The sequence below is a fragment of the Papilio polytes genome, unplaced genomic scaffold (assembly GCF_000836215.1).
Source record: "Papilio polytes unplaced genomic scaffold, Ppol_1.0 DF824069.1, whole genome shotgun sequence".
NCBI classification, from domain to species: Eukaryota; Metazoa; Arthropoda; class Insecta; order Lepidoptera; family Papilionidae; genus Papilio; species Papilio polytes.
In genome coordinates, this window is record NW_013525135.1 from 1,732,980 (window position 1) to 1,758,016 (window position 25,037).

At 36.1% G+C, this 25,037-nt stretch overlaps 4 protein-coding genes across 6 annotated transcripts; 1 reads left to right on the top strand and 3 right to left on the bottom strand.

Annotated features, from left to right (window-relative positions):
- Nucleotides 1-35: 35 nt before the first annotated feature.
- Nucleotides 36-7,019, bottom strand: LOC106100217. The gene is made up of 17 exons (XM_013279001.1): nt 6,679-7,019; nt 6,429-6,576; nt 6,240-6,350; nt 5,976-6,148; nt 5,697-5,817; nt 5,043-5,219; nt 4,668-4,826; nt 3,925-4,237; nt 3,439-3,616; nt 3,180-3,294; nt 2,744-2,949; nt 2,321-2,494; nt 2,119-2,235; nt 1,605-1,773; nt 1,280-1,419; nt 323-407; nt 36-239 (listed from the first exon to the last, which is right to left on the bottom strand). The coding sequence occupies exons 1-17, from the start codon at nt 6,892-6,894 to the stop codon at nt 100-102; spliced, it is 2,742 nt and encodes a 913-aa protein (XP_013134455.1). The 5' UTR covers nt 6,895-7,019; the 3' UTR covers nt 36-99.
- Nucleotides 7,020-10,832: 3,813 nt separating this feature from the next.
- On the top strand, nt 10,833-17,877 carry LOC106100229 (zinc finger and BTB domain-containing protein 17-like). Of its 2 annotated transcripts, none has more exons than XM_013279019.1 (10): nt 10,833-11,005; nt 11,088-11,398; nt 11,517-11,772; nt 12,149-12,492; nt 12,970-13,142; nt 13,792-13,920; nt 14,510-14,621; nt 15,997-16,137; nt 16,801-16,989; nt 17,509-17,877. In XM_013279019.1, the coding sequence occupies exons 2-9, from the start codon at nt 11,107-11,109 to the stop codon at nt 16,968-16,970; spliced, it is 1,617 nt and encodes a 538-aa protein (XP_013134473.1). In that variant the 5' UTR covers nt 10,833-11,005; nt 11,088-11,106; the 3' UTR covers nt 16,971-16,989; nt 17,509-17,877. The 2 variants fall into 2 exon arrangements, with proteins under 2 accessions (XP_013134473.1, XP_013134474.1); XM_013279020.1 differs by having other exon boundaries at nt 10,834-11,005; nt 16,051-16,137.
- Nucleotides 17,878-20,003: 2,126 nt separating this feature from the next.
- Nucleotides 20,004-23,524, bottom strand: LOC106100109 (proliferating cell nuclear antigen). Of its 2 annotated transcripts, none has more exons than XM_013278846.1 (7): nt 23,404-23,524; nt 23,161-23,280; nt 22,602-22,708; nt 22,015-22,172; nt 21,472-21,588; nt 20,973-21,148; nt 20,004-20,338 (listed from the first exon to the last, which is right to left on the bottom strand). In XM_013278846.1, exons 2-7 carry the CDS (start codon nt 23,272-23,274, stop codon nt 20,228-20,230), a joined length of 783 nt encoding a protein of 260 aa, XP_013134300.1. In that variant the 5' UTR covers nt 23,275-23,280; nt 23,404-23,524; the 3' UTR covers nt 20,004-20,227. The 2 variants fall into 2 exon arrangements, with proteins under 2 accessions (XP_013134300.1, XP_013134299.1); XM_013278845.1 differs by having other exon boundaries at nt 20,192-20,338; nt 23,408-23,524.
- A 969-nt stretch (nt 23,525-24,493) lies between these two features.
- On the bottom strand, nt 24,494-25,032 carry LOC106100089 (NAD(P)H-hydrate epimerase; the record flags this gene model as incomplete). The annotated part of the gene is made up of 2 exons (XM_013278825.1): nt 24,494-24,797; nt 24,878-25,032. Coding segments are annotated over 2 exons (387 nt in total), but the record flags the coding sequence as incomplete, so codon positions are not given.
- Nucleotides 25,033-25,037: the final 5 nt, after the last annotated feature.

Below are 25,037 nucleotides of genomic sequence, written 5' to 3' on the forward strand. Positions count from 1 at the left end.
TAAAAATAAAACAATTATTACAGTAAATTAGGCACTTTTATTATTCGATTACTATTTTAAACTATTTACATTATTTACAGATTCTGTAAATCTTAAAGTTTAATTTTCTTTGTCGAGATTCAAGAACATTATGGGATACAAATGTCCTAGTTTTGATATTCTCTTTTGAATGATAAGTCGCAGGGTGTCCGTGTAGGTGGATGGCGGCTTGCACGTAGAAGGGTCTCGCCAGTGAAGACCTATAGAAAATATCAATATTTGAAGTTATTTTTTCAAATCAAAAGTAAAACCTCAGCATAAGGAATAAAATATGCGCATTTACCCGAAGAATCACAAGTAAACAATGCTGGCGAAGGCACATGGTCTCTTGTGTAATTCCATAGACAATCTCGTAATACTTGTACAAGCTGTAACAAAGGCAATATTATAAACGCCTGCATTAGAAATTAAAAATTCGCAGAAAGTAAATTGCAACTAATACATGTACGTCACAATCGCAAACATGAATTCGAACTTGAAACTCAAATTTCGGCAAGTGACGAAACCTTAATGTTTGGATTTTTAGGAACCTTGACATACTCTTAGTGTCATGGTTATTAAAATAATCCACTAAAATGATAAAATGTACAAGCATAACTGTAATAATAAATCTATCGATTCCGACTTCTATAAGAATAAAAATCGAAAATCGAAAAGATTCATGCCTCATTTTACAGAACCCATCCCTACTAAATTGTCAAATGAATTGTCGAACTATAGTTTGTCTAAATAAAATAGATTAGTTTGATAAATGACGCATATGACAGGTATCGTAGTGACGAAACAAACACGCATAGCGAACAATTTAGAACTATCGATATACGGTTTAAATAATTATCGAACTCGACTATAGTTATTATTTCCTTATAAACTACTTTATAGGACAATTCTGGTATTGATTATAGTGTAGAGAATTTAGCGATGACAGAAATAATAGCGAAATCCAATTCGATTACGTACGGTATAATAAACATTTATTTACTCTCATTATTTGTTGTGGTCATTATTAATTTGAGAAAACAGTTTTTTTTTAATATCATAACAAATAACTATAAATCTATCGATTCCAACTTCTATAAGAAAAATCGAATATCGATAAGATTCATGACTGATTTTACACAACCCGTCCCTACTAAATTTGAAATGAATTGTCAAACTAATCTAAATTATTTAGAACACTATAATCAATCTTAATTAGACAAAGTATAAACAGTTATAGTTGTATCGAATGTTGTGTGACCTCTCCCGCGGTGAGCTCTGGCGCCAGCTCCAGCATGTGCGAGAGCGGGTGCGGCAGCAGCTGGCCCAGCGACATCACCGACAGCAGCTCCGACAGCGCCGACAGCTCGCGCGCCGCCTCCGCCCCGCGCCCCTGCCGGTCTGCACACAGGCACATCTCACATTTTTAATACTAGACACACACTTAAAATTATCTTACTAATACAAAAAATGTCAAACTTTAAATGGATAGATGTTTGTTAGAGTTGAATGCTTCTATGGCGAAATAGGTGTGCAAGATTGTCTACCTCTGTCACAGATGTATATATGTATATAGTGTTAGTTACCGAGGTGTGCACGCAGACGATGCAGCAGCGTGGCGGCGGCGGCGCGCAGCAGCGCGGAGGCGAGGCAGAGCGCGGGCCGCGCGCGCGCCACTCGCCGCAGCGCCGCGCGCGACACTGCGCACCGCTCTACTGCGCCACGCATGTATAGCTCGCGCTCTATGCTTACTTGCTACATACACAAATTAATTGGGTTATACTGCAGATGAGCTTATTTCTCTTTTTTTTAAAGAAAATAACAGTTTATATACAAAGAGAATGGCTGAGTGAAGTCAATGGGCCGATTGAAGAGTTACATATCCGATCTCTGTGGTTGGCAAAGATTAAGGATTGTGAGATGTGACACACTGGCCACTAAGAACCATTAGACATTTATCATTTGGAAAAAGATAATTGAATAATTGATGTAAATGTGTAAGTTTTATTATTAGCATATTTACAAATGGTCCTATTAATTTGGACACACATTAATATTTGCAATAACGATTATAACCTAGAAGTAAAAAAAAACAGTCACCTTAGTAAAGTCTTCATCCGGCCACGGCAGACCATTGTACATAACATCGGGAGACACGAGTTCCACCAGCAGCAGAGAGACTGACGTCGCCCCCTCCACTATACCACTGTTGCCGTCCTGAGTAAAAACAATACTTTAGTTTTTTTTATTTTAGTGCACAAGTGGCTTTTTTTAATTTAAACAAAAATATGATCGTGCTCACCATACAAGACATGAGCGCGCCCATGAGCAGCTCATTATTGGTGGTGAGTATGGGAGGGATGTCCGCGTCGGCCGCGCCCCCCGCGCCGCCGCCACCGCCCTTGCGCACGCCCTTGCCGATGATGCCGGCGTGGAACACCGACGTGTGGCTCTGCGTCAGCTGCGTTATCGGGCCCTGGACACAACATGTAACGATTTATCGCTTTACATAGCATAGACATTACACATCAATAACAAGTGTATAGTAACTGAATGAGAATGAATATGTGTGTAATTGTCGAGTACGTGTGTAAATACTAGAAAAGTGTGTAATCATTGAGTATATGTGTAATTGTCGAGGATTTGTGTAAACGTTGAGTATCTGTGTAATGGTTGAGTTTGTGTGTAATGAATGAGTCCATGTGTATCATGTGTAAAGCCTGACGTGCTGCTGGTTGAGGTGCATGAGGCGGTGGTGCACGGGCGAGGCGGCGGCGGCGTGCGGGCGGCTGCCGAAGGCGCGCTCCTCGCGGAACATGGCGGTCTCCAGCAGGTCGCGCAGCGCCAGCGCCCGCGCCAGCTTGCTCTGCGCGCACAGCTTGCGCAGCAGCCGGCACGCGCCCTGCACGCCGCTTATCTTCTCCATTGTATCTATATTATAAAATAAAACATCATTACAAAAAATAATATTTTCTACCGCCTTATATACACGATTGTTGTATATTAAATAAATCATTTTTTTAAATCATTCCTATCAAATGTAATATAGTTTTCAATGGCTTATGAAATTACAATAGACTTCATTAACGTCGATCTCCAAGTTTCCTAAAAAAATTGTGCATTTTTAATAAAGTATCCTATACAAAAGTTAAGAAGCTTACCTTCTATATGTAAGCATCTAAAGAAGTATTTAACGGTTGCCTGTACCACTTTTAGTATCGCTTCCACACTGGGCGGGGGCGATTTTGTACCCGTTATGTCCACTCTATCCAACACCTGAAAAAAATTTTTTTTGAAATCACAACTCAAACAAATTTCTATAAAATGTGTTAAAGATGAATGAAAATGTTAGAATTTTTTTTTTAATTATTGTGATGATTTGTGACAATTTGCAGTGTATAAGGTTAAGTTTGAAGGTACCTCAACGAGCGCATGGCACGTGGGCATCTCTGGCAGGGAGTGCATGGTGTGGGCGTGGCGCGTGCGCAGCAGCGAGGCGCGCTCGTGCAGGGCGCCGCCCACACGCTGCAGGTTGGCCTCCACCGCGCGCCCCACGGGCCGCGTGCGCAGGTAGAACACACGCCCCGACCCCTCCCATCTAGTTTCCAGGCGGATAATTTAACAGTGGTAGAGCCCGCTTTAATATCTTCGCGTGAATGGGTGGGATGCCAGGTGTAATGCGACCACACAGAAGACAGGCGTGAGTGGGAGCAATTTCGCGTTTCGTCTGATCCATGTGGTGCTGGAGGCACAATTTTAGTCCCCTTCCCGTTCCACCCTTATCTCATATAGGATTGGATGAAAAACTGGATTTGGTAGAGGAGACGCATAGGAAGGGGAAATATCCTCTTTATATGCGTCGTAAATAGATTTTTAAAATAAAAACGACAAATATTCAATCCTTACCTTAGCAGTTTAATAATGTTCAAACAGTAATGATGCAAATAAGTCTTTTCGTCTTGAGCCACAGTATCTTGTATGAAACACTTTTTAATCTGAGTGTCGGACATCATGGCTTCTCTTAGAGCATATTCTACGCCTGTTTTTATAAAATTCTGATATCTCTCAGTATCAGTACTGATGTCTGTAGAATCATTTGGCTTGTGCATAGTTATTGTACCATATATGATCCGTACTAGCAATGCCAGCGTTGTATCATTCCTTGAGTACTGCAGGAAGTAACTAATCGTTGACACAAACTCTGAAGGTAAAATGGAACCTAAAAGTTCAAAAAATTTGACCATTTGATTAAGCAGCCGACTAATAGATAACTATTCAGAGTATTTTTTTTTTTTGTAAAAGATGTAATTAATTATTTATACAAGAACATAATATTAGAATTCACATATAATTTTAAAGATTCATTTCAAACATTTTTTTACTTTTAATTTTTATAATTCTGTATTTTGTTCAATTATATATATTATATATCCTTATATAACAAGGTTGATTCCCTGTATTAAAGGACATTTTCATCAAGGACAGTATCATGTCTTAAGATTAGTTGAGCAATGACTAAAGCAACTAATCAACCGAATCAAGAGCAACAAACTAGTCAATCAACCGATTGTAATTATTCGCTAACTTAAACCTGTTAAGTTTGGTAGCAACAACTTAAGCAATATAATTCCTATTAATTTAACACTTACCAACTAAAATAAGTATCCTGGCTAAAGAATTCTGCTCCAGTTGATTGCCAGTGAGCAGCCTCTCTCGCACCATGGTGATCTCCTCTGCAGCACTCGTCAACAGAGGGATGTTCCTCTCCGGGAACAGACATTCAAACTCCAGCTTTTGTAAGAGATATTCTGAAAGTATAGTAAGTAAATTATAATAAAACAACCTTCCACATGGAAGATATACTTTTTTCATTAAAAAAAACTATTTTTCAATTATTAACATCTAACAAAATAATTTGCATAAGATTAACGTAAATTAGTAACTTTAAATTTTTCATGTGATTTTACTAAATACAAATAAAAATTATTAAAAACACCTTTGTAGTTACAATTAGCAACACTAACCTAACAACTGTCTTGAGAATAGATTCTTCTGCGCGTGTTTGAGTAACAGAAACAGGCAGTGTATATCAGAGCGCAGCAGCAAGGAGACAATGGCTGCGGGGCCGACACCCTCCCACGCCCCGCTGTGTCTGTGAGCCATGCACACCGCGCTCAGACGCTCCAATACTTCATCCGTTACTGTGATTATACATTCAGTTATGTTTAAAACAAAATGCAATACTTTTAAAACATCTCAATATTGTACAGTTTGGGAATATGGTGGTGTTCCACTTTAAAAACTACAATCGTTAGTATTTCTGTACAATGGCCCTGAACAAACCAAAAGGATGTAGCATTGAAATCGATACGAAAAATATTGGTCAGTAATACCCAGTTAATTGAGGCGGAGTTTGTGTAATTGCAAGAAACAAGGCAATTTTCTGTAAGTGGAACACAGCAAATTGTCACAACTGTACCTGTACCTTGTGGAGGGTTTCAAGTTTGGAAGATAAGACTTTAGCTAGTGATCAAAGCTAAAGCTTAATAAAAAAAATAAAACATTGATTTGGCAATTTTTTTTAAATGACAGTAAAAGGTTTTTTTACATTGCATATAAATTAGGACTTAGGCACAATATTATTGTTAAATTTGAAAATGTTCCTAAACTGAACTTACATGTATTTTCAATATCTTGTATCAGAGCTTTTAGAACTATATCAGATTTGGATGCTAAGTTGAGCAAATATGGTATGACCTCACGCTTCTTGTCTGGTTGACCATCTTCTTTGATTGCTTCCTGTAATTAATTTACCTATGATAACTTCTGCTGTTTCTAAATCACTTTAAACAATATTAAACATAGCCGTAAAATTTAGTATTTCATTGGTTTTAGAATTGTGTGGGAAGTTTAAGACCAAAATACAAAGGTCGACATTTTATTATAAAGTTACTCACTTGAAAAAGCTCAACAATAGCTGCTCTGACATGGAATAAAGCTGGGGGATGGTTGCCCAAGTGAGCTAGTACTGCCCTAGCAGCATCAGCACCCAGTGCTAATGCCCTGGGGGCTACTAGTGCTGGTTCTGCACGGCCCACCCATCCAACTGCCCATGAACAAGCTCGGCAACCTACAACATTAAACATTTGTTAGTCTAATTGACTTTTCTTTAATTTAGCTGGTATTTTGAAAAAAAAACTTTAAAGTGAAAAGCAAATTACCTAACATCATGTCAATGCATTTGGCTCTTTCCTCAGAATTCAACATAGTTAAGTTTTGTGTTGTTATATCTAGTAAAACTCTTACAGGTTCAGTTGCTTGTAAAGTTGCATCTGAAAAAAAAAAACAGTATTTTACCGGAGGAATATATTTACCAAATTCTTAAATTGAAGTACTGGTAATATATTTACTTGGTAGATTAGCTTTGTCAGTGGCAATATCCATTATCAAATTGATACACCATGGTGCAATGAATGGTGCCCAGGTATCCCCGAGGCTGCATAATTCTGGTCCAATCATAGTCACACTCTCTAAGGCTCCGTTCGCACTGGCATCCAGCTGTAACATGTTTTAGTATATTCCAAGATAAAATATATGTTAGTTGATACTTCATTTTAAGTTTAAATCATGTTTTCATGATTTAACGAAAGTGTAACTTGCCTCATAATCTCCTTGATTTATTGATACGTTTACTGCTTCATGAAATACCATAGCAAAATATTCTAAAACAGCATCTCTAGCGGCAGGAAAGCTTTTAAGAAGCAAGATGCCTATTTTGGTTAGTTCCGGTGCATTTTGAAAATTCCTTCGGGATACTCCATATATGAAGCTGTTAAGATCGGCTGAAAGAGCCGCTGACTTAGTTTGGGAATTCATTACGTCGTATTATGTTATGAAATTCTCAAAACATTTCACTTATTAAGGTATCTTTTTCATCACAAAATGTTAAAATCCCATTACAATTTACAATCAATCCTCCACAATCACAAATTAAATGACAGTTTAGTGACACTGGCACTTGACACCTGACACATTAGCAAACAAACGTCAAGAAATAACAAATGAAGAGCAAAAAGCTCAAGACTTCACTTATCGTTTTTATTACTACTCGATTCTTCTGTATAATTTTATAAGAGTTATTTATCATTACAGTAGAAGAAAATGCAAAACTCAAGAAGTTTAACAAACAACATGACTATGAGTAATTGAGATGAAAATCACAATTGACGTTGGTTTATAACACTGCCATCTTTTTAAAACATAGAAATTAAAGAAGAAACATGTTGGTATTTCGTAATAATTGATACATGTGACCATAAAAGTATAAACTCCTCTCGGAAAGAATCGAACATGTAAAAATAAATGAAAATCATGAAATACTTTGCACGCAATAATATATCCTCGACAATAAAAGTGATGCAGATTTATCTATTTATTACTAACGTTTGAATGTTGTTTTCTGTCATTAAAATAATTAACGAAATTATTTTAAAAAAAATATGAACATAAAAACAAATGGATAATCGCACCGAGAGAGCAATAATGAATTTGACGGACTTATGGCCCCGACCCTTCTAATACATGCACGTGTGTTTCTTTGTCTACTAATAAATGTAAGACAAAAAAGATCGAATAAATGTTTAGAAAAATAGCATTATGAGAAATATATATGTTTCTGTACAGAGTAAAATGCTCTATTGGCCAAACGTTAGGGCAGCAAATCGCATGATAGTAGCTGACACACTCGCATGCACTGCCATGTGCCTAGAACTGTCTTGTTTCTACTCTAATTCACTGGCATAGGTATTCTGGCCTTTAGACTAGTCGACAGTGTAGAAAAGAATCACTTAAATTAAAGGAGCTTGTTTGGTTTTGTATACTTATCTTTGTCAGCTCAAATACTGTATATATTTTAAAATATTAACTTTTACCTAGCATTAATAGATCTCTCTCAACATTTCAACGATATACTAAGTTAAGTTTTGATTAACGGCGCTCATCTTTGTAAACGACAGTATTATTAGATAGTAAACTCTACATTAAGACCGATTAAGTTTTTTTCTTTTTCGCAATATACAGATAGACGTGGCTCATTTAGGTAGTTCCTGCTTCGATATTCAAATACGCGACAAACTTCAGAGTCTGTATTTAAAATTGGGTAGCAATATAATAAAGAGCGTCGGTGGCTCAGTGGTTTAAGCACTTGACTTGTAATCTTGGGTTTGGATCCTGTCATGTCCCAATGCGATTTTCGAATTTCATATGTACATAATTTACCCAACGTTCTTTCGATGAAAGAAAGCATCGTGATGCAACCCGCAAATATTGGAAAAGAAATTCAAAGATATGCATGAAATCAACCAACCCGCACTGGGACAGCGTGGTTGACTATGGCCTAGTCAGCCTAACCTAGGGTAGGCTCCGAGCCCCTCAGTGGGGACATATCGTATAATGAGCTGATTGTGACGATCATGAATACTTCTACCTCACCCAATTCTAACCATTTGATACAAATGCATATAAATAAATTGTCTGCCATTTAATCTAACTTAATTAATGACTTAAAGGATAAAGTGATATGCTTGCTGAATTGTAGATACAGTACAATTGGAAAAAAAAACTTAAAAAGTAATGTTCAGTGTAGACAAAATATTAGTGTCGAAAATACCATAAATCAACAACGCCTAGGTAACTGGAATAGTAGTTATAGGTATTGTTATAGAGTGAAGGGGGATGAAATGCGTCGGCTTTGGGGTCGGCGGTGGGGTCGCGTTGAGAAAATCAATAATGTCTGCGCACGCGATTGGCGCAAGTAGACCGCTCCACGCAGGCTTGGCTTTGCGACGCTTACATTTCTATGCGCTATACTATATATATAAAACTAGGTTAGCTATAAACTGTAATACAACGTCAATTATAAGCTATTAAAACTAGAAGTAATTTTCTAAATCTATTTACTCCATAACCCAACATTATCATCGAATCATTATAAAACTTCGAATGAGATTACAGTTACACTCTTTTTACATAAAGCATTATTTGTAGACTTTTTGTTAACTACTATAAGCTGATTTAAAAAGGAAGGAACGAATGAAATATCTATTTGGAGAATAGTAATGTGCACTGTGACCGCCTATTGTTAACGTTCCCTGAAAAACAAAGGCAATTTAAATAAAAGTTCAGTAAGTGCAACTCACAGTAAGAAATACTGGTAACTATAGGACATATCTGCGTAATTATTTCCATTTGGTACGTCAATGGTATACATTTTCGCACATAGTGAAAATCTGTGACTTTTATAGCTTGCGCACACGAGAAACTAAACTTTCGCACACTATTTAGTCTCGCTTTGATTCCTATGAGCTTATATTGAGGTGCGCACACTACTTGATTTTTAGTTATGCAACTAGACAGTTTGCGATAGTTTGATCAATGGTGTGACCCCGGTCTTACTTGTTCGTTTGTGTACAACAACTTGAAGTTGCAGTGTTGAAAGTTTAAATACATAAAAACGGTACAGTTTTATTTTTTTATTGATAAATCAATAATTTATCTCCGGAGGCCTTCTAAAAAAAGGCCACAATACATGGTATTTTGATGTTAACAAAAAATGCAGTCCGTCGCTATCAAAATCATTCTTGGGAGTGACTAGGAGGAAACAATGAATGTGTTTATTTATAAGGTTATACCTCATAAATACATTTTAAGAAGAGTTACTTGCACAGGGGCAATACAGTGTTGTAGCGAGCTTATCTCGTGCCCTGGGACAATACCTTTTGAGCGTTTCCCCTTCCTTTCGAAAGCTAGTTTCATAAAAATATTCAGCATTTTTTTGTTTTGCGGACCATTTGACGCCCCATTGCGAGCTGCTCCCGGGCATGATGCCCCCCTTTGACCCCGCTCGCTACTCGCTACACCACTGAGGCAATACACACGCACCATATATCTATAGCAAGTCGTAATGGTGTACAACTTATGCCTCAAATCATTTTTTAATTGAAAAAAAAAGTCAGTAATCGAGTACATGACGAGATTAATTTTGACTAAGTTTCTTCGTCTTATAAGCATTGGAACATATTATGTAACAACATAAAGTATATATTATTGTGTATGTTCGTATGTGAATACTTGACGTCAAGATAATTGCTATGATAGTATAATTATTTATGTACTACATACTGAACTAAAATCAAAATTCGTATAGGTAGTGGGAGTTCATGGAAAGCAGCAATTTGCGCGTGAACAGGGTGGCGTTGCGGCACGCTCATCGGCAGGGCGGGCGCCGGCTACGCGCGGTTCCGGGCCCCAAGCGCATGGCGCAAGCGCGCCCCGCTCCTGTCGACGCTCGTCCGCCTCGATCGATGAGATAAACGCGCAACCCCGCTTTTCGAGTTAAATCAATACAAAGTCTATCGATTTTTGCAGCCGCAGCCGCCGCACACCGGACTCGAGAGTCGCACGCGGTGGTTGCGCGTATTTCATACACAGTTCATATTTTTCCTAGTTCCCAAATTAAAAAAATGCAAGTCGTCAATAATCACACTGACTATTAGTGAATCAAGGGATAATAAAGGTATTTTTTGTTTTAAATTTGTAAACAGTCATAAAACTATCATTATAAATTATAGATAGTTCATTTTATTTTTTATTTCAACGACTCATTAATAAATAATTTGTGTTTTAAACTATTGGTTCGGTTTAAACTGTTATGTCCAAAATTACTAGGTCGGTGGGCGAAATTGGCACTAAAGTCCTCTGTCTTATCTTGTGTTTTTTGAATTTCCCTGCCTATGAATAAAGCACGTTTTCTGACAGAACTAAGCGCGACAACAGCGCCACTTAAAACGCGCGAAATTATATTCGTTTTGTTAATGTTTGAAAGTTGAAATTTCGTATTTTTACATCGTTAAATATTGATTATATGATTATATCATTTGTTTTCATATTATTAGTCCTAATTTATTATTTCAGTGTTATTGTGAAATGGGTAATTTGTTTCTTTGTTATATACAACCAGTGAATTTAGGCTGTTTAGGATAATTTTAAAACTTTGATTATATTTTTAATAGATCGTGTGATGGGAATAAAATGACTTCGACGGACACTTACCAGTTAAAATGGCACTCACACAGTTCGCATTTAAATGGTTCGGTGGCGTCTTTGCTCCGATCGGAGCGGTTTACGGACGTGGTGCTCTGCACGATGGATGGATCGCAGATACCAGCGCACAAGTTCATCCTGGGATCATGCAGTGTTTACTTGAGCTCTCTTTTGGAGAGCCAACGTGCTGTCAATCGAATGGGCGGAATGCTGTACGTTGTACTTCCATCAGAAATATCGACGAAAGCCTTGAAAATCCTTGTCGAATATATGTATAAAGGTTGGTGTTTTAGATTTTTTTTCTAGTTGCAAACTATACTGTAACAGTGTAAAGAATAAGTTTAATTCTTGTATTTAACATTGACATTATTCTAAATAGTTTAATAATCTAATTTCAGGAGAAACAACGGTATCAAATGAAGTCTTAGACACAGTTTTAAAGGCAGGTGAGGTGCTGAAGATCCGAGGACTTTGGAGGCAGGCTGATGAAGAAACTGCTGTTTCAGAGAAAACAACTGCAATAGCGTCGCAAACAATTGTCAACAAACAAATGGTGATTGCTAAGAAACCTGAGGAAATACAACCAAAAGTAGCGTCTAAGAAAGATGATAAACTAGTGAAAGGTTTTAGTCCACAACAACAGGGTGTGACAAGGTACAGTATTTTAATTTTGTATTTTTCAGCCAATATGTTACTATTTTATTCAAAAAAATCCTCATTTTCAGTCCTTTAAGATTAACAACATAACACAAATTATTAATATTAAATTTATTTGATACATTGCCATTTTTTTATGCCTGCCTTTGTTAAATCAAGAGACTTTTATTTCCTACCTTAAGGTACAGTCTTCAGATATCTTGGCAGCTTGGTACATTGTATAAGGTGTTACACAAAAAAACACAATTTTAAATGTTGGAAGGCATAAAGACATATGAGAGCACTGCACACACATGACCTAGCTTTAAGATTAAAAAAAGACTTATACTATGTATTAAAACATAATTTAGCTTTAATAAAAAAATAATTTTAGGCCAATGTTTATCGGACCACCAAAGCTGGTGTTCATAAAGACAAGTGAAGGTGGGACTACTGCATTACGACCTGGCGCTCCTAAAGGTCAAACTATACTGGTGGCTCAAGCCCCACAGCCGGAGATCATGACCTCCTCAGTCACCACAATCCCTACACCAAGTATTGCTGTTGGATCTGCCACGACTATATCTGATGATTCTCCAGATGAAGCTCCCCCGACCAGGGTACTGAGAAGGCATGCTGCGGAAAAGAAATATGGAAAGAGACAGAAGACTGAAGTAAAGGAGAGTGAGGAGGCAAAAGATAGTGAAGATAATCAGGACAATGTATCGGAGACTTCAAGTATGTATTTTCAAATAAAAAAATAACTTTTTCTTATATTTGCTGCATCAACAAACTTAACTACCCTAGGTCTTTTGAATACATCAAATCAATTTAAGTTTCTTTACATCAATAAACACTGAATATTACCAGTTGCTATATAGTTCTAGTAATAGTAATTTACTAAGAAAAATGTATCAACAACAAATTTTTGTTGATACAGACAAGTGTATTTTAGGTCCTAAATTACTGTGCACTCAATTAAATTTTAACTTGGAAACAAGGCATATTTTTTTGTAATCCATACTAATACATAGAGAAAAGCTATGTATTTTTGTACACATTGAAATAACTCAAAAACTACTGGGCAGATTTATAAAATTCTTACACCATTAAAAAGCTGTTATCGGTGAATAACATAGGCTATATTTTTTAATTACAAACGGACGAAGTCACGAGCAACAGCTATTTTTTCTATAATATTTGTGTTTTATACAGAGAAATCATCACACAGCACCTCTGTGCCCACCGAGGTGCAGGTGAAGGAGGAGCCGGAGTGGGATGCGAGCAGCATAGAGGAGGAGGAGACCTCAATCGCGGAGATGTTCCACGCTGAGATGACAGTCAAGTCTGAACCCATCGAGGAGATGGATATTGAAGAGGAAGGACTGGTAAAGAAATTAAATTTCACTAAACATATTTATGAGTATTATAAGCTTGTAAGAACTGGAAGTTTTAATCTTTTTGGCAGTTTATATATGCAATATCCTCCCCTCTCCCGTTTGGCAGGATCTCTTACACTTGCATGCCTATTAATGTTAAGAAGAACTGTTTTTTATGAAATTAGACTGTTATTACATGTTTTTTTGGTATAGTAGTGGTCAAAGAGCCAAAGAGGAACATTACAACAATTGAATAAAAATCTGCTTGTTTATAACACTAAATTAGTAGTATTTAATACTAGCTTTCGCCCGCGACACCGTCCGCGTGGAATTAAAAAAAAAAAATGAGTAAAGAGTTTTTCCACATTATAATCTACATCTATACAAAATTTCATCGAACTCCGTTCAGCCGTTTAGACTACAAACTCTAACAAACATCCATCCATCCATCCATCTAAACTTTCGCATTTATAATGTTAGTAAGTATAAGTATGATTATTATGATTATTGCGAACAATATGCTTGCATTTCCTTGGAGAGTTTCAATGAGAGCAGTGTTTATTGAGCCAGTGTTTGAAGCCGAGCTCTGCGGAGTGCTGGTGTATTGTGCGCATTCGTCGAGCGCGTGAAGCCAGTGCTGTAAGCCAGTCGTGTGCAGATGTACAGTCCGCTGGCGTGCGAGCTGTGCGCGGAGGTGTTCACGGTGCCGGGCGCGTGGGTGCGCCACGTGCAGGGCCACGCGCACGCCGACCACACGCACGCGCGCCACCGCAAGACCAGATCCGCGGTCAGTACACTGACAATAATATCTAAAACCGTTTTTTTTAAATTAAAAACGTCTGATTAAATATCATATGGATATCGGACCATCGAAAAAATGTTTAGAAAAATCGACGCTGAATGAGAGTTAACATACCTACAAATCCATATATGTAAAAAAACTTATATTCATGCGGAGATATTAACCCCTTTGTTAGCCGGGTAAATGTTTATTTAACTTATTCCACGATGTTACAATTTTAATACTAAAATATCTTAAAGTTCCAAAGCCTACAATATTTTCAACACTTTCAATGCCATCAAAATCATAGATTTTCACGTTTCAAAATAAACTTTAAAAAAATCCAATGCAACGGGTTTGAATTAAAGCAACAATAGCTTAATAGTTAGAGGTACGGATATTCGATCACGTGGTCGAGAGTTCGAATCCCGTTATTCGACTATTGTAAAGCATATCCTAACACAAGTCTAGAACTTAGTTGGATTGTAAAATAAATAGTATCATATTACCAAAAAACTATTATTATTTTAAAAAAATAGTAAAAACGTGTTTAAAATATCTGTTAAATATGTTTTGAAAGTGTAAATATTTGCAGAGCGACGACACGGAGGAGACGATGGCGCTGCTGCGCTGCGACCTGTGCCAGAAGCACTTCCCCAACCCCGCGCAGTGGGTGCGCCACATACAGAGCACGCACACCGAGACAGGTCGGTACTCTCCGGCACGCTCCTCTGCACTCCTCTACACTCCTCTGCACTCCTCTACACTCCTCCGCACTCCCCTACACTAATCTGCACTCCTCTACATCCCTCCGCACTCCTCTACACACTTCTACACTCCTCAACACTCCTCTGTTCTCCTCAACACTTCTCACTATACTACCCAACTTTGTCTAAATAAGGATGCTCAGGGCCTGTTCCACCACTGGCGGATAGGCTCAGCTAGCTTAAAAATGACGTCACTCTCAGATAAGGGAACAAAATCCGATATCTCCATAACATATTTTACACTTTGGATTGTTATCACACAATTTACAATTTGGTGGAACAGTTCCTTAGTTTGACAATTAAGTAAGATGTAAAAACGGGTATTCATCTTTTCGACTTTTTCTTTTATAAAAGTTGAAATCGATAGATTCATAGTTTTACTTTATAGATTCAAAATAAAACTGTGATTTATCAATTTAAGCAACCTTATTTAGACAAACAATAATTTTAAATTCACGCGGAATCAAAAACTTTGTACTCAATGTGTTCTTCCAGATTGTTCTACATTTATGACCAATTTCATCAAGATACTTTTAAACGTTTAGCTGTCAAACTCTAACTATAAAACTGTCGTATTTATATTCTTAGTAAGAAGATTGTGTTCATTTACAGGAAGTTAGAAACAAGGTGGAAATTGTATAGTTTTCATAAGATTTTTTAATAAAACAGTTTTAAATGCAATCTATTTTACAGCTTAAGTAATAGGAATAAGACTGACTATTGAATAATGTTAACTATTTTGTAATCAACACTTTAATCCAGAAACCTAATAATAATGTACCAATTAAGTGATTCAAGTTCGCAGTTACTGTCTTACAAAATATACATAAGTAAACCTTTAAACACGTTTTTATCTGGTTAGAACCATAAAACGCGTTATAAAGGGTTTCCTTTGAAATGTTCGCGTTATAGGGGAAAATTTCCGCGTTATAGGGAGACTTCGCGTTGTAGAGAGGTTTACTGTGTTATGTTTAATATTTAAAATTGTTAACAGGTGATACAAAGTTAGCTAACATAGCTGAAAACTGATTGTTGTGCATGTGGCTGATTCTCGACAAACGCTAAACTTCTAACAAACGATATCCGCGCTTTAACGCGACCTTAACGCCCTCTGTTTATTTTTATTTTTTTCCCTACAACTTGTCTCGCTACACTCATAATGATCATTTCAGTTATGTATATTGTATAATATTTAAAAGGCTTTGTATTTTTTTTTGTTTTTCCAAATAATACCCCGTATTTATAATGTTGCAAACGCTATATGAGAATATATCGTTTGTAATGCGAATGTTAATGATGAATGTCGGTTGTCTAGAATTGGCCATATCAAACAACAGTGCCCCACCAAAACGTCACAATCGTTTCACAGAGGGCGCGCAAAACAAGATTTGCTCGCACTGCAAGAAGATATTCCCCTCGCACGCCTCCATGCTCATACACATGCGTACTCACACCGGTTGGTATCTTATACTTTACTTTTATACTTATTATTGATAGATTCGTCCCCGTGAAAGAAAATAATAATAAAAAAACAGCCTAAGTTACTCTCCGATAACGAAACTTTTTAATGGTAAAAGAATTTTTAAAATCGGTCCAGAAGTTTTTGAGTTATTTCAATACAAAAATACTGATCTTTCCTCTTTACATTATTAGTATAAATAAACCTCATTGGAAGCCGCCAATAGCCGAATATCTTTAAAATATGTCATTAATTTATAAAATATAGACCCTTGTTTACTGTAAATGCGCGTAGCTTTCCACGAGGCGTGCTTCTACAGCCGTCTCATTCTCGCCCACGCTCGTACACATCTGTCTCGCTCACTCGGTAGATCGTGGAAGAGAGAATAACCGAGGAGCACGTAAATTTTATATTTTTGAATTTTTATATGGAACTCAAAAACTATTGGGCCGATTTCAAATATTTTTTCAGCATTAAAAAGCTACGTTATCATTGTGTAACATGGGCTATATCTATTTTCACGCTGACGAAGTCGCGAACAACGGCTAAATTAAAAATGTACACACGACCTTGTTTAAAATCTTAGTAGTGGGTGAGAGATTAATGTATAGTTGTTCTTTTCTTTTTTAATATAGTTTTTTATTTGTTTTGATGTGTCAGGTGAGCGTCCGTTTGTATGCGGCCTGTGCAACAAAGGTTTCAACGTGAAGTCCAACCTGCTGCGGCACCTGCGCACGCTGCACGACCAGCTGGCGGGCGAGGAGGGCGCCGCGGGGGAGGAGGGGGAGGGCGCGGAGGCGGGGCCCTCCGAGGTGAAGCAGGAGCCATGAGGACGCGGAGGGGGGGCAGGTACCTCACACAACGCTTATATTAATTAGCATTCAGACTCGATATTGCTCACTTTTAATAGCATGAGTAAATTGCGCGTTGATTAAACTTCACTTATTATAACATAACCAGAAAAAAAATTGACACGTAAAAATTAGCCATTGAGTTAAAAAAAAAAGTAATATCACATTCGTGCGACTAAAACGCGGTCGGAGTGTTGTGACGTCGTCAAACAACAATGAGATATTTGACTGGTTCTCAGAGTTGTCAAAAGTTAAAAATAACTATAATATGCTACTACTACTAGAGGTGCGAACTTGGCGAGGGAACTTTAAAAATACACTTTTTAATTATTAAATTTTATAGAAAAAATATCGTCCTATTTGACGTCATGTGCAAATCTGTTATAGTTTAATCTTGGATCATTTAATGTCACATAAAAATTATTTTAGTAAAGTTATATTTTTTGATAAGAAATAGTCTATTGGGTAAGGAAGAAAAGACTGATGTATTAAGGGTTGAGGGTGATGTGTTATGCAGGTAGAGGGCGCGGGCGGCGCGGCGCGGGCGAGCGCGGGGCGCGCGGGGCGGCGGCGCTGCGCAAGCAGAGCTACTCCCTCTTCCTGAAGCAGCGCGCGGTGCTCTTCTCCGCCAAGAAGTGGAAGTGACACCGCACCACGCTACTGATCTCTGGTTGCACATTCAGCTTACATCTACCCACACTTTATACTCGAATTCAATGAAAACACTACACACAATACACTAGCTTGGTTTGTATCGGGGGGAAATATTAAAAAAAGATGCCCTTTCTGAAGGGCAAGACAGGATTATGTGGATTATTCCCAACCGTCACCTGTTCTGCCCCCATGTGAGAATAAAAAGTTTCATTCGTCCCACTATCATCATTAAGGTGACAGATGGAACCGTTATGAAATAAAATAAGTGCCAACCGTCCCCTCGCCGCAAAAGGTGAGACGGATGAAACTTTTATTCCATCTGTCCCCATATAGGGACAGAGCGTGGTGACAGTTGGGGATAGTCCGATTATGTGAGATTAGCCACTAAAATCTCCTCGGTAACCAGTCTCTTGTGCTATAGAAGAGGGTTCCGGCTCTCTCTCTCTCTTTCTCTCTCTATCTGCATAGAACTTACTGGAACCATACTTAACACTAGTTTTAAACCAGTCTTGAAATATTCAATGCACGGTAAACTAGGCCAGTACACTAACAGTTGCAATAACCAGACATAAATTATATGTCTCACTAACGCCAGTTACAATTCACACTATGCCAGTCCAGTTACTGCGCATTAACTGTACTGGCCTAGTGTAAACCGCGTATAAGTGTTTAAATTGATGATACAAACTTGTCTATGATTACAGACTTATAAAGGAAACATAGTATAGAGGTTACATTTTATCATTTTTATTGAATTCGATTATAAATAAAGTTACATATGCCTCTACTTTTACATACTCATTTTAAACTACACTTTTTTACTTCATTACTTATTTCTCTATTCACGGTTTTTTGTGTCTGAAGTTTGTGACAAGTTTTTTCCTTTCATACCTATTACGTTTGTGAATCTTTCACTCTGCGATTTTGTGACAGACTTCAGACATATTTGTAATAGTTAATAGATGTATTAAATGCAATTTTGATAGAAATAGAATATATTCAGATATCAGTAAATGTTAAATGTTTAATATTAGCTGTACACAAGCTTTTGAATGTCCGGAAATATTTCAACCTGAGATCTTAGTTCGTACGTGGCGGTGTTCGCGCAATTTTCACTTCATTAACCTGCCCACCCTCCTATGTTGTAATCTTTAAGGTATCTCGATATGAAAATTATTTTTGTATAAGATCTCATAATTTATGTATTTTTAAGAAATTTAGAAAATAAGTTAATTTTCAATTTTAAGATGATTTTAACATATTTAAGAGTGCTTTTGTCGTTGATTTTAAGTAAATCCCATTTTAATGATAACTTATAATATAATAATAATAACTGCGTGATTTAGTAGAATTATTAATAATAATAAGTGTGTAGATTTCATTTTTAGTAATTTATTTTAAAGATAAGGGAATATTTGATTTCGAAGTAGTGTGAACAATGCATTCCTGATTGTGTTCTTTATTTATTTAGATGTAATTTGACATTTACTTTAGAGCTATAAGTTCGCCATTTAGCATTTTAAGTTTTAAAAGATGTGTTTTAAAATTTTTACAATACTCATGTTAAACATGGAACATGAATTTTCTTTAATGGTTTGTACTATTTGATATAGTATGGAAATAAATTTCAATAAGTCTATCATATTTGTTTTATTTTACGAGCTATCGCCAACTTCTTTATCGCGGTTTTTTTAAGTTATCTATCACATTCCCGCGTACATCTACCTTCTACCAACTATCTTTCCGTTACGCCATTTTGACAACGCGGAATTTAATATGCCAAAAGTATAACATGCCTATCCATGTTAGCTACCTTCCAGTGAAAGTCCCGACGAAATCGTCCCACCCGTTTCGGAGATTACCCGGAGCAAACGCGGCTTGCGGACACACATAAAATTTTATTTACATGCGATTTTTGTTATCAGCAACGCAAATACCTCATCATCCTGAAATCTGGAATTTTTCTTTTGATATTACAGACGCTCCAATTTTATTATATGTATAGATTTTACAATTTTTGTATCTAACGCTCGACTTTGAGACAACTGAATCACAAGAAAAATACAAAAAAAACCGACAAGTCTCACTTTCTTTTAATTTAGTGGCACTGCTAGCATTAACTTAGTTATGTTTATTACGTGTGTTTCCGTAAAATGTAAAATTATAAACTTGTGTTTTTTTAGATTTATAACAAGGTATACGATATCTGTTTAGGTTAAAAATTTTCAACCTCTAGCTTCGTCTATAACGAAGTTACACGGGTTTTGATATATTTTCTATGAAAACGTCGAATTTTTAAGATTTACAAGTTTTTCCAACATCTATAGATAGAATCGTAATTGATTCATTAAAAAATAATTTTCTATGACCAAAACTTTTATTATAAAAATCACATTATTTTGTATCATTACACATTATTACAAGAATAAGGCACTAAATTTAACATAATTTTATCAGTAGAGTGCAGTTACAAGTATAAATCACTTCGAATATCTTTGCGGCTCGATGTCACCTGCTCCAAGTACTGTACTGCGCAACTTATGTTCCCGAGCCGTTAAGATATTTGAATAGTGGTATGGCTGTTAGTTGTCGTCGTCGTCTATCTTGGGCGCGAGGTAGTAGCGGATGTGTCCGATGTCGGGGATGCGGTACTCCACCACCAGCGGCACGTCCGCTGACATCGACAGCTGGACCTGGAATATATGCGAAAACATTCATATTGTGCTTTTTAATTTAATTTTCACTGCCTAAAACAACCTGGCGAACGCTGGAGGCATAAAGGGAGTAAAAGGTCCAGATAGAATTTGGGTGGGCTATTGATTAATAAATTTTTAATAGAAACTGTTCACACTGGTTTCCTGGTGCACATTTGACCAGAACAGTCAGACAGTAGGGCTCAAAAATTGGAATGACGTAGTGTGAACACTGAGGCCAGTGAGACCATACAATTTATGATTAGCCTGAGCAACTCTCCAACTATACTAGCAAAATGTGAACGGCGCATAATATTGTAAAGTTACATAATTTTTCACTGGCTAGTTTTTTTACAATACAACATCAATCAGACTCCACGCCAGAATATGTTATTGGGGTTTTTAAATTGGAAAAATAAATTTGTTGGTGTTACAAAATAACTAAAGGGCAGAATACTGACACATAATTTAATTATGTAACAGCCCCTTAAATAAGGCCACACTTAAACTACAAAATCCTTTGAAATTTGTCAGATTGTAAGCAGCTTACAAACCGAAGTATGTCGTTTCAGTATTCGACCGTGAAAATTGTTAGATGTAATAAGTTTTTTAAAACTGTAAAAGGTCATGTCACCTGCGGGCTGAGGGAGGTGGCCTTGGTGAAGTAGTTGAGGTACTGGCAGGCGAAGGTGAGGGTGACAGGCTCCTCCATCTCGATGACCACCGCCTCCTCCTCCTTGTCGACGGAGGCGGTCTGCGCCAGCGCGATATTCGCTGACCCTATGTCTCCTGACGCTGAGAATCTTACACCTGGCAAATATGACATGTAATTAACAAGTGGACCAAAATTAATAAAAGAGCACCAAAAATAATTGGCAAATAACATAAAATAAGCATGGTGTCAGCCTGAATAGGCTTAATAGAGATTTACTTTGGCTAAGCTATACTATATTACCAAAACAAGAAGTAATTATTTGACCTCTTTACCATATGTAATAAAAACCCAAATACATATTTAAAAAATAATTTCAATCCAGCACTCACTAGTATTATTGACATATATAGAAAAAGGTTACTATGAAACTTAAAACTGTAAAATATATTTATTTAATACTGATATATGTTTTATTTACCTTCTTTAGTACATGAGATGACGATAGATTCCCCGAACTGCGAGAGATCGCGACAGATTCTCGCGAACTCCGCACTCGACAGACGAATGGTGCAACTGTACTCCGTCTCTGGAATGCCTGTTGAAGAAACATTATTACTAAACTGGTTGTGTGTTTTAATAATTTAAACATAGTGAACACAACACAAAAACGTAATCAGTCTATTCTATAAGGACATTATATTCAGAGTAAGGTTAAAAATTCCATTTTATATTAATTATTAGAATACTAGCTATCACACATGACTATGTCTGTTGGGTATTATAAAAAATTATTAATAGCCGACGTCCTTTCAGTCTGTTCTACATCTGTAAAAAAAATCAGAAAGACGATTGTGTCATTCTATAGATAAATAGTAACAAACATACATCTTCAAGTTTCTTTCTAAATTTTCACAATTATAATAGGTATTAGAAGATTATAAATGGCACCAATTATCATTATAAATTTTCACAAATAATATTCAACAAATAAAAGATATCTACAATAAATAACTTATCTTACCTAAATGTTCAAGATCTAAATTCATGAGTTTCATTTCATAATCGGACACTTTCTCCTGGTTGGGGCTCTCAAACACAAAGGTGACAGTGTCGGCGTTGTCCTGCGCTTTCATTGTCACTGTATCCTTGTCACCTGCACACTTCAGGATCTTTGACATACTGAAATAACAAATTTATCTTATTATTGTGGCATTAAACTGTTAAGTGGTCACTAAGGAAGGTCCTTAGTATTAAGAAAGAGATATCTACTTTGACTGTTAAAATAAATATTAGATATCTAAGGTTACTTTTTGCTTGTCTATGAAAAATAAAGCTTTTAAAGAAGAAAATGCTTATCTTTTTTACATCAAATGAGATATAGCCTTTGGCTATTATATAATTATTATTTATTGAACATTTTGCAAAAAAATCATAAATTACATTACATATGCACAGACAAACCCTGCAAAAACCATATAATTGGTTTGTCCGTGGGTGTGGTGTTACAATATTATGTAGTTTACTAGTGTCATAGTGGATTATAGTGTAGTTGTATAACATTTTTTTTATGTTATTTGAAGATCGATATACAAAGAATAATGCACAAACCTGCTCAAATTCATACCAAGAGATATGTTTCTATCACATCTGTATTTATCAAAACCATCTGCTCGTAAAGTGAGTGATACCAGAGATACATGGGAATTGTCCATAGCCTAGAAGTGAATTGAACATTACTAAGTTTTAACATAAAATAAAGGTTGTTTTAATCATTGTATACAAATTGGTATATTATCAGAATAGTCTCATGTAATTTCTCTACCAAATCAGTTTTTTTCTTTCTTTAGTTATTAGTTGCATTTTATTAGACTTCTTCATATTTTGATTAGTATTGGGCTATTGTCATATAATTCTAATGTCAAGTTTAATGATAATTGAAAAAGAGAATAGGTTCATTGAATTTTATGAGTAAAATCAGATTTCTTGAACTTGATATACGAAATGTGGGTAAACCCAAAAAACAAACAAAACAAACATAAGTTGTCCTTTTTATTACTTACCTATCCTAACTTCTGCATAAATATGAATATAACCTGACTTTTAAAAAACAAAAGCACTAAACAACATGTTTTCAATTAGACTTCAAGTTAGAATCTAACAAGAATACCTGTAATTGTATTCCATTGTCGTCGCAATCAAACGTGGCTTGTGTTAAAAGATCCTTTATTGCCTCCAGGACCTTCTTCAAAATGGAGCTGCGAAGTAATCTTGCCTCAAACATCTTAACCTACAATTAAATTGGACAATTTATACATCGTTTCTTTATTATGGATACTTTCATTGAATAAAGAAGAAACCAATGTCTTATCGTCGAACTAGTCCAAGAAAAGAACATGTCGTTAAAACTTACTTACTTTTAGAAAATGAACTTTCAACAATTAGAAATGTATTTATTGCTGACTTTTTGTAGTGAGACTAATCACAAAAAGTTTATTCCCCTCAAGACGCCGACGTTAGCAAAATGACAATAGACCGGTTAGTGATGGGACTCGAGTTGCTTTTTACTCGAGTGACTCGAGTCATTTTTATCTTACTCGGACTCGAGTGAAATTTTTGACAACTCGAGTTGCGAGTGACTCGAGTTGACTCGAATTACGTGTGACTCGTAACCACTTTTTTGGTTTATACCAAGCGGAGTAAGAAATTCTTACAGCAATTTCAGTCAAATTTTTTACATTTTTAAAAATACATATTTCTGTTGTTTTGTTGAGTTTATTTAAGCTTCATTTAAGTTAATTTTAAAGCATGTTTGTTATCTAAATTGTGTAAGAACATAATAAAACTGTTCATATTTGGATTTCATAAAAATTACTTTTTAGAATAAATTAAAATGGATAAGAACTTATTAGTAGTACACTATAAAAATTCAACTAAGAGTTGTATAAAAAGGTTTCATGATTATATAGACAGGTTTACTTTAAAGAAAATACTATTTTTACACATTTTGTTTAGATTTTTTGAGTAAAATTCTTGATAATGTGAAAATGATTTTTTAATGTTAAATTAATATTGTTATATTGGTTTTAAAAGTTTGCTTACTCGATTTTTATATTCCGAGTGACTCGCGTCTATAAACATCACTCGAGTCTTATCTTCACTCGAGTGGCATTCGAGTGAGAAAGTTACCAGTACCGAGTAACTCGAGTGAAAAAAAATCACTCGAGTCCCATCACTAAGACCGGTAAAACGGCGCGAAACTTGCAAATGTCACAACTAAATGTCATTGTCAAGAAGAACGTTCAGAAATTAAGAATAAGTTACGTTATCTGTGGAGGTAAACAAAAATTAAAATGCGTCTTTCGCTTTTGTACTTTTACATCTCGGTATGACTAATTAAAAAATGAAACCAAGCAGAACTAGCTTTTTAGAAGGATGAGAAGGTAAAGGAATCACAATGACGCAGAATATAGCCCTAGATTATTTAATTCGTAAATAGAAAGTTAGTCTCATTAAATCTTTATTTATATAGCTATTAAGCTCATAAACAATAACTATGTACATTTGATATAAAATTAACAAATTTCCACAATTTGATCTTGGTTTGGATATTCAGGTAGTATTAAATTATATTTGGCAATAATACCTGGTGGCAGAAAACGGCCACCTAAGAAATGCTTGGCTGTGTCAATAAACTCGCGCTTAGCACATTGCTTTGGAGCTGACAATGATATCAACAAAGCAGGTTTTAAGAACTTCTCAGAAATTGGGCCCTTTTCTACATCCCAGCCACTTGGAATATCAACACTGAAAAAAAGCAATTAATAGTAACAAACCACAAGTTCTCTACTTTTTTACTTATACATATTTTATGTATTGTTTTTCACCTGCAGACTGGTAATCCCCCTTCAATTAAGGCATCCAGGGCAGGTTTCAGTTCTTCTCTAACAGGAGGCTTAAAACTGAAGCCAAAGAGAGCATCTACCACGACTTTATAATCATATTGCAATTCATTAGGCTGTGGTAACTTTTCTACTATATGGACAC

Bases quoted from the DNA above. Each gene is read 5' to 3' on its own strand.
- LOC106100109 (XM_013278846.1), bottom strand. From the start codon at position 23,274: ATGTTTGAGGCAAGATTACTTCGCAGCTCCATTTTGAAGAAGGTCCTG. The intron at 22,173-22,601 runs GTTTGTGCATTA...TTGTTATTTCAG, and splicing joins CTTGGTATGAATTTGAGCAG to TATGTCAAAGATCCTGAAGT. The intron at 20,339-20,972 runs GTGACATGACCT...CATATATTCCAG, and splicing joins CCACCTCCCTCAGCCCGCAG to GTCCAGCTGTCGATGTCAGC.
- LOC106100217 (XM_013279001.1), bottom strand. From the start codon at position 6,894: ATGAATTCCCAAACTAAGTCAGCGGCTCTTTCAGCCGATCTTAACAGC. The intron at 4,827-5,042 runs GTTAGTGTTGCT...CTATACTTTCAG, and splicing joins ATTCTCAAGACAGTTGTTAG to AATATCTCTTACAAAAGCTG. The intron at 240-322 runs GTAAATGCGCAT...TATTTTCTATAG, and splicing joins GTTTACTTGTGATTCTTCGG to GTCTTCACTGGCGAGACCCT.
- LOC106100229 (XM_013279019.1), top strand. From the start codon at position 11,107: ATGACTTCGACGGACACTTACCAGTTAAAATGGCACTCACACAGTTCG. The intron at 14,622-15,996 runs GTCGGTACTCTC...TCGGTTGTCTAG, and splicing joins GAGCACGCACACCGAGACAG to AATTGGCCATATCAAACAAC. The intron at 16,138-16,800 runs GTTGGTATCTTA...TTGATGTGTCAG, and splicing joins ACACATGCGTACTCACACCG to GTGAGCGTCCGTTTGTATGC.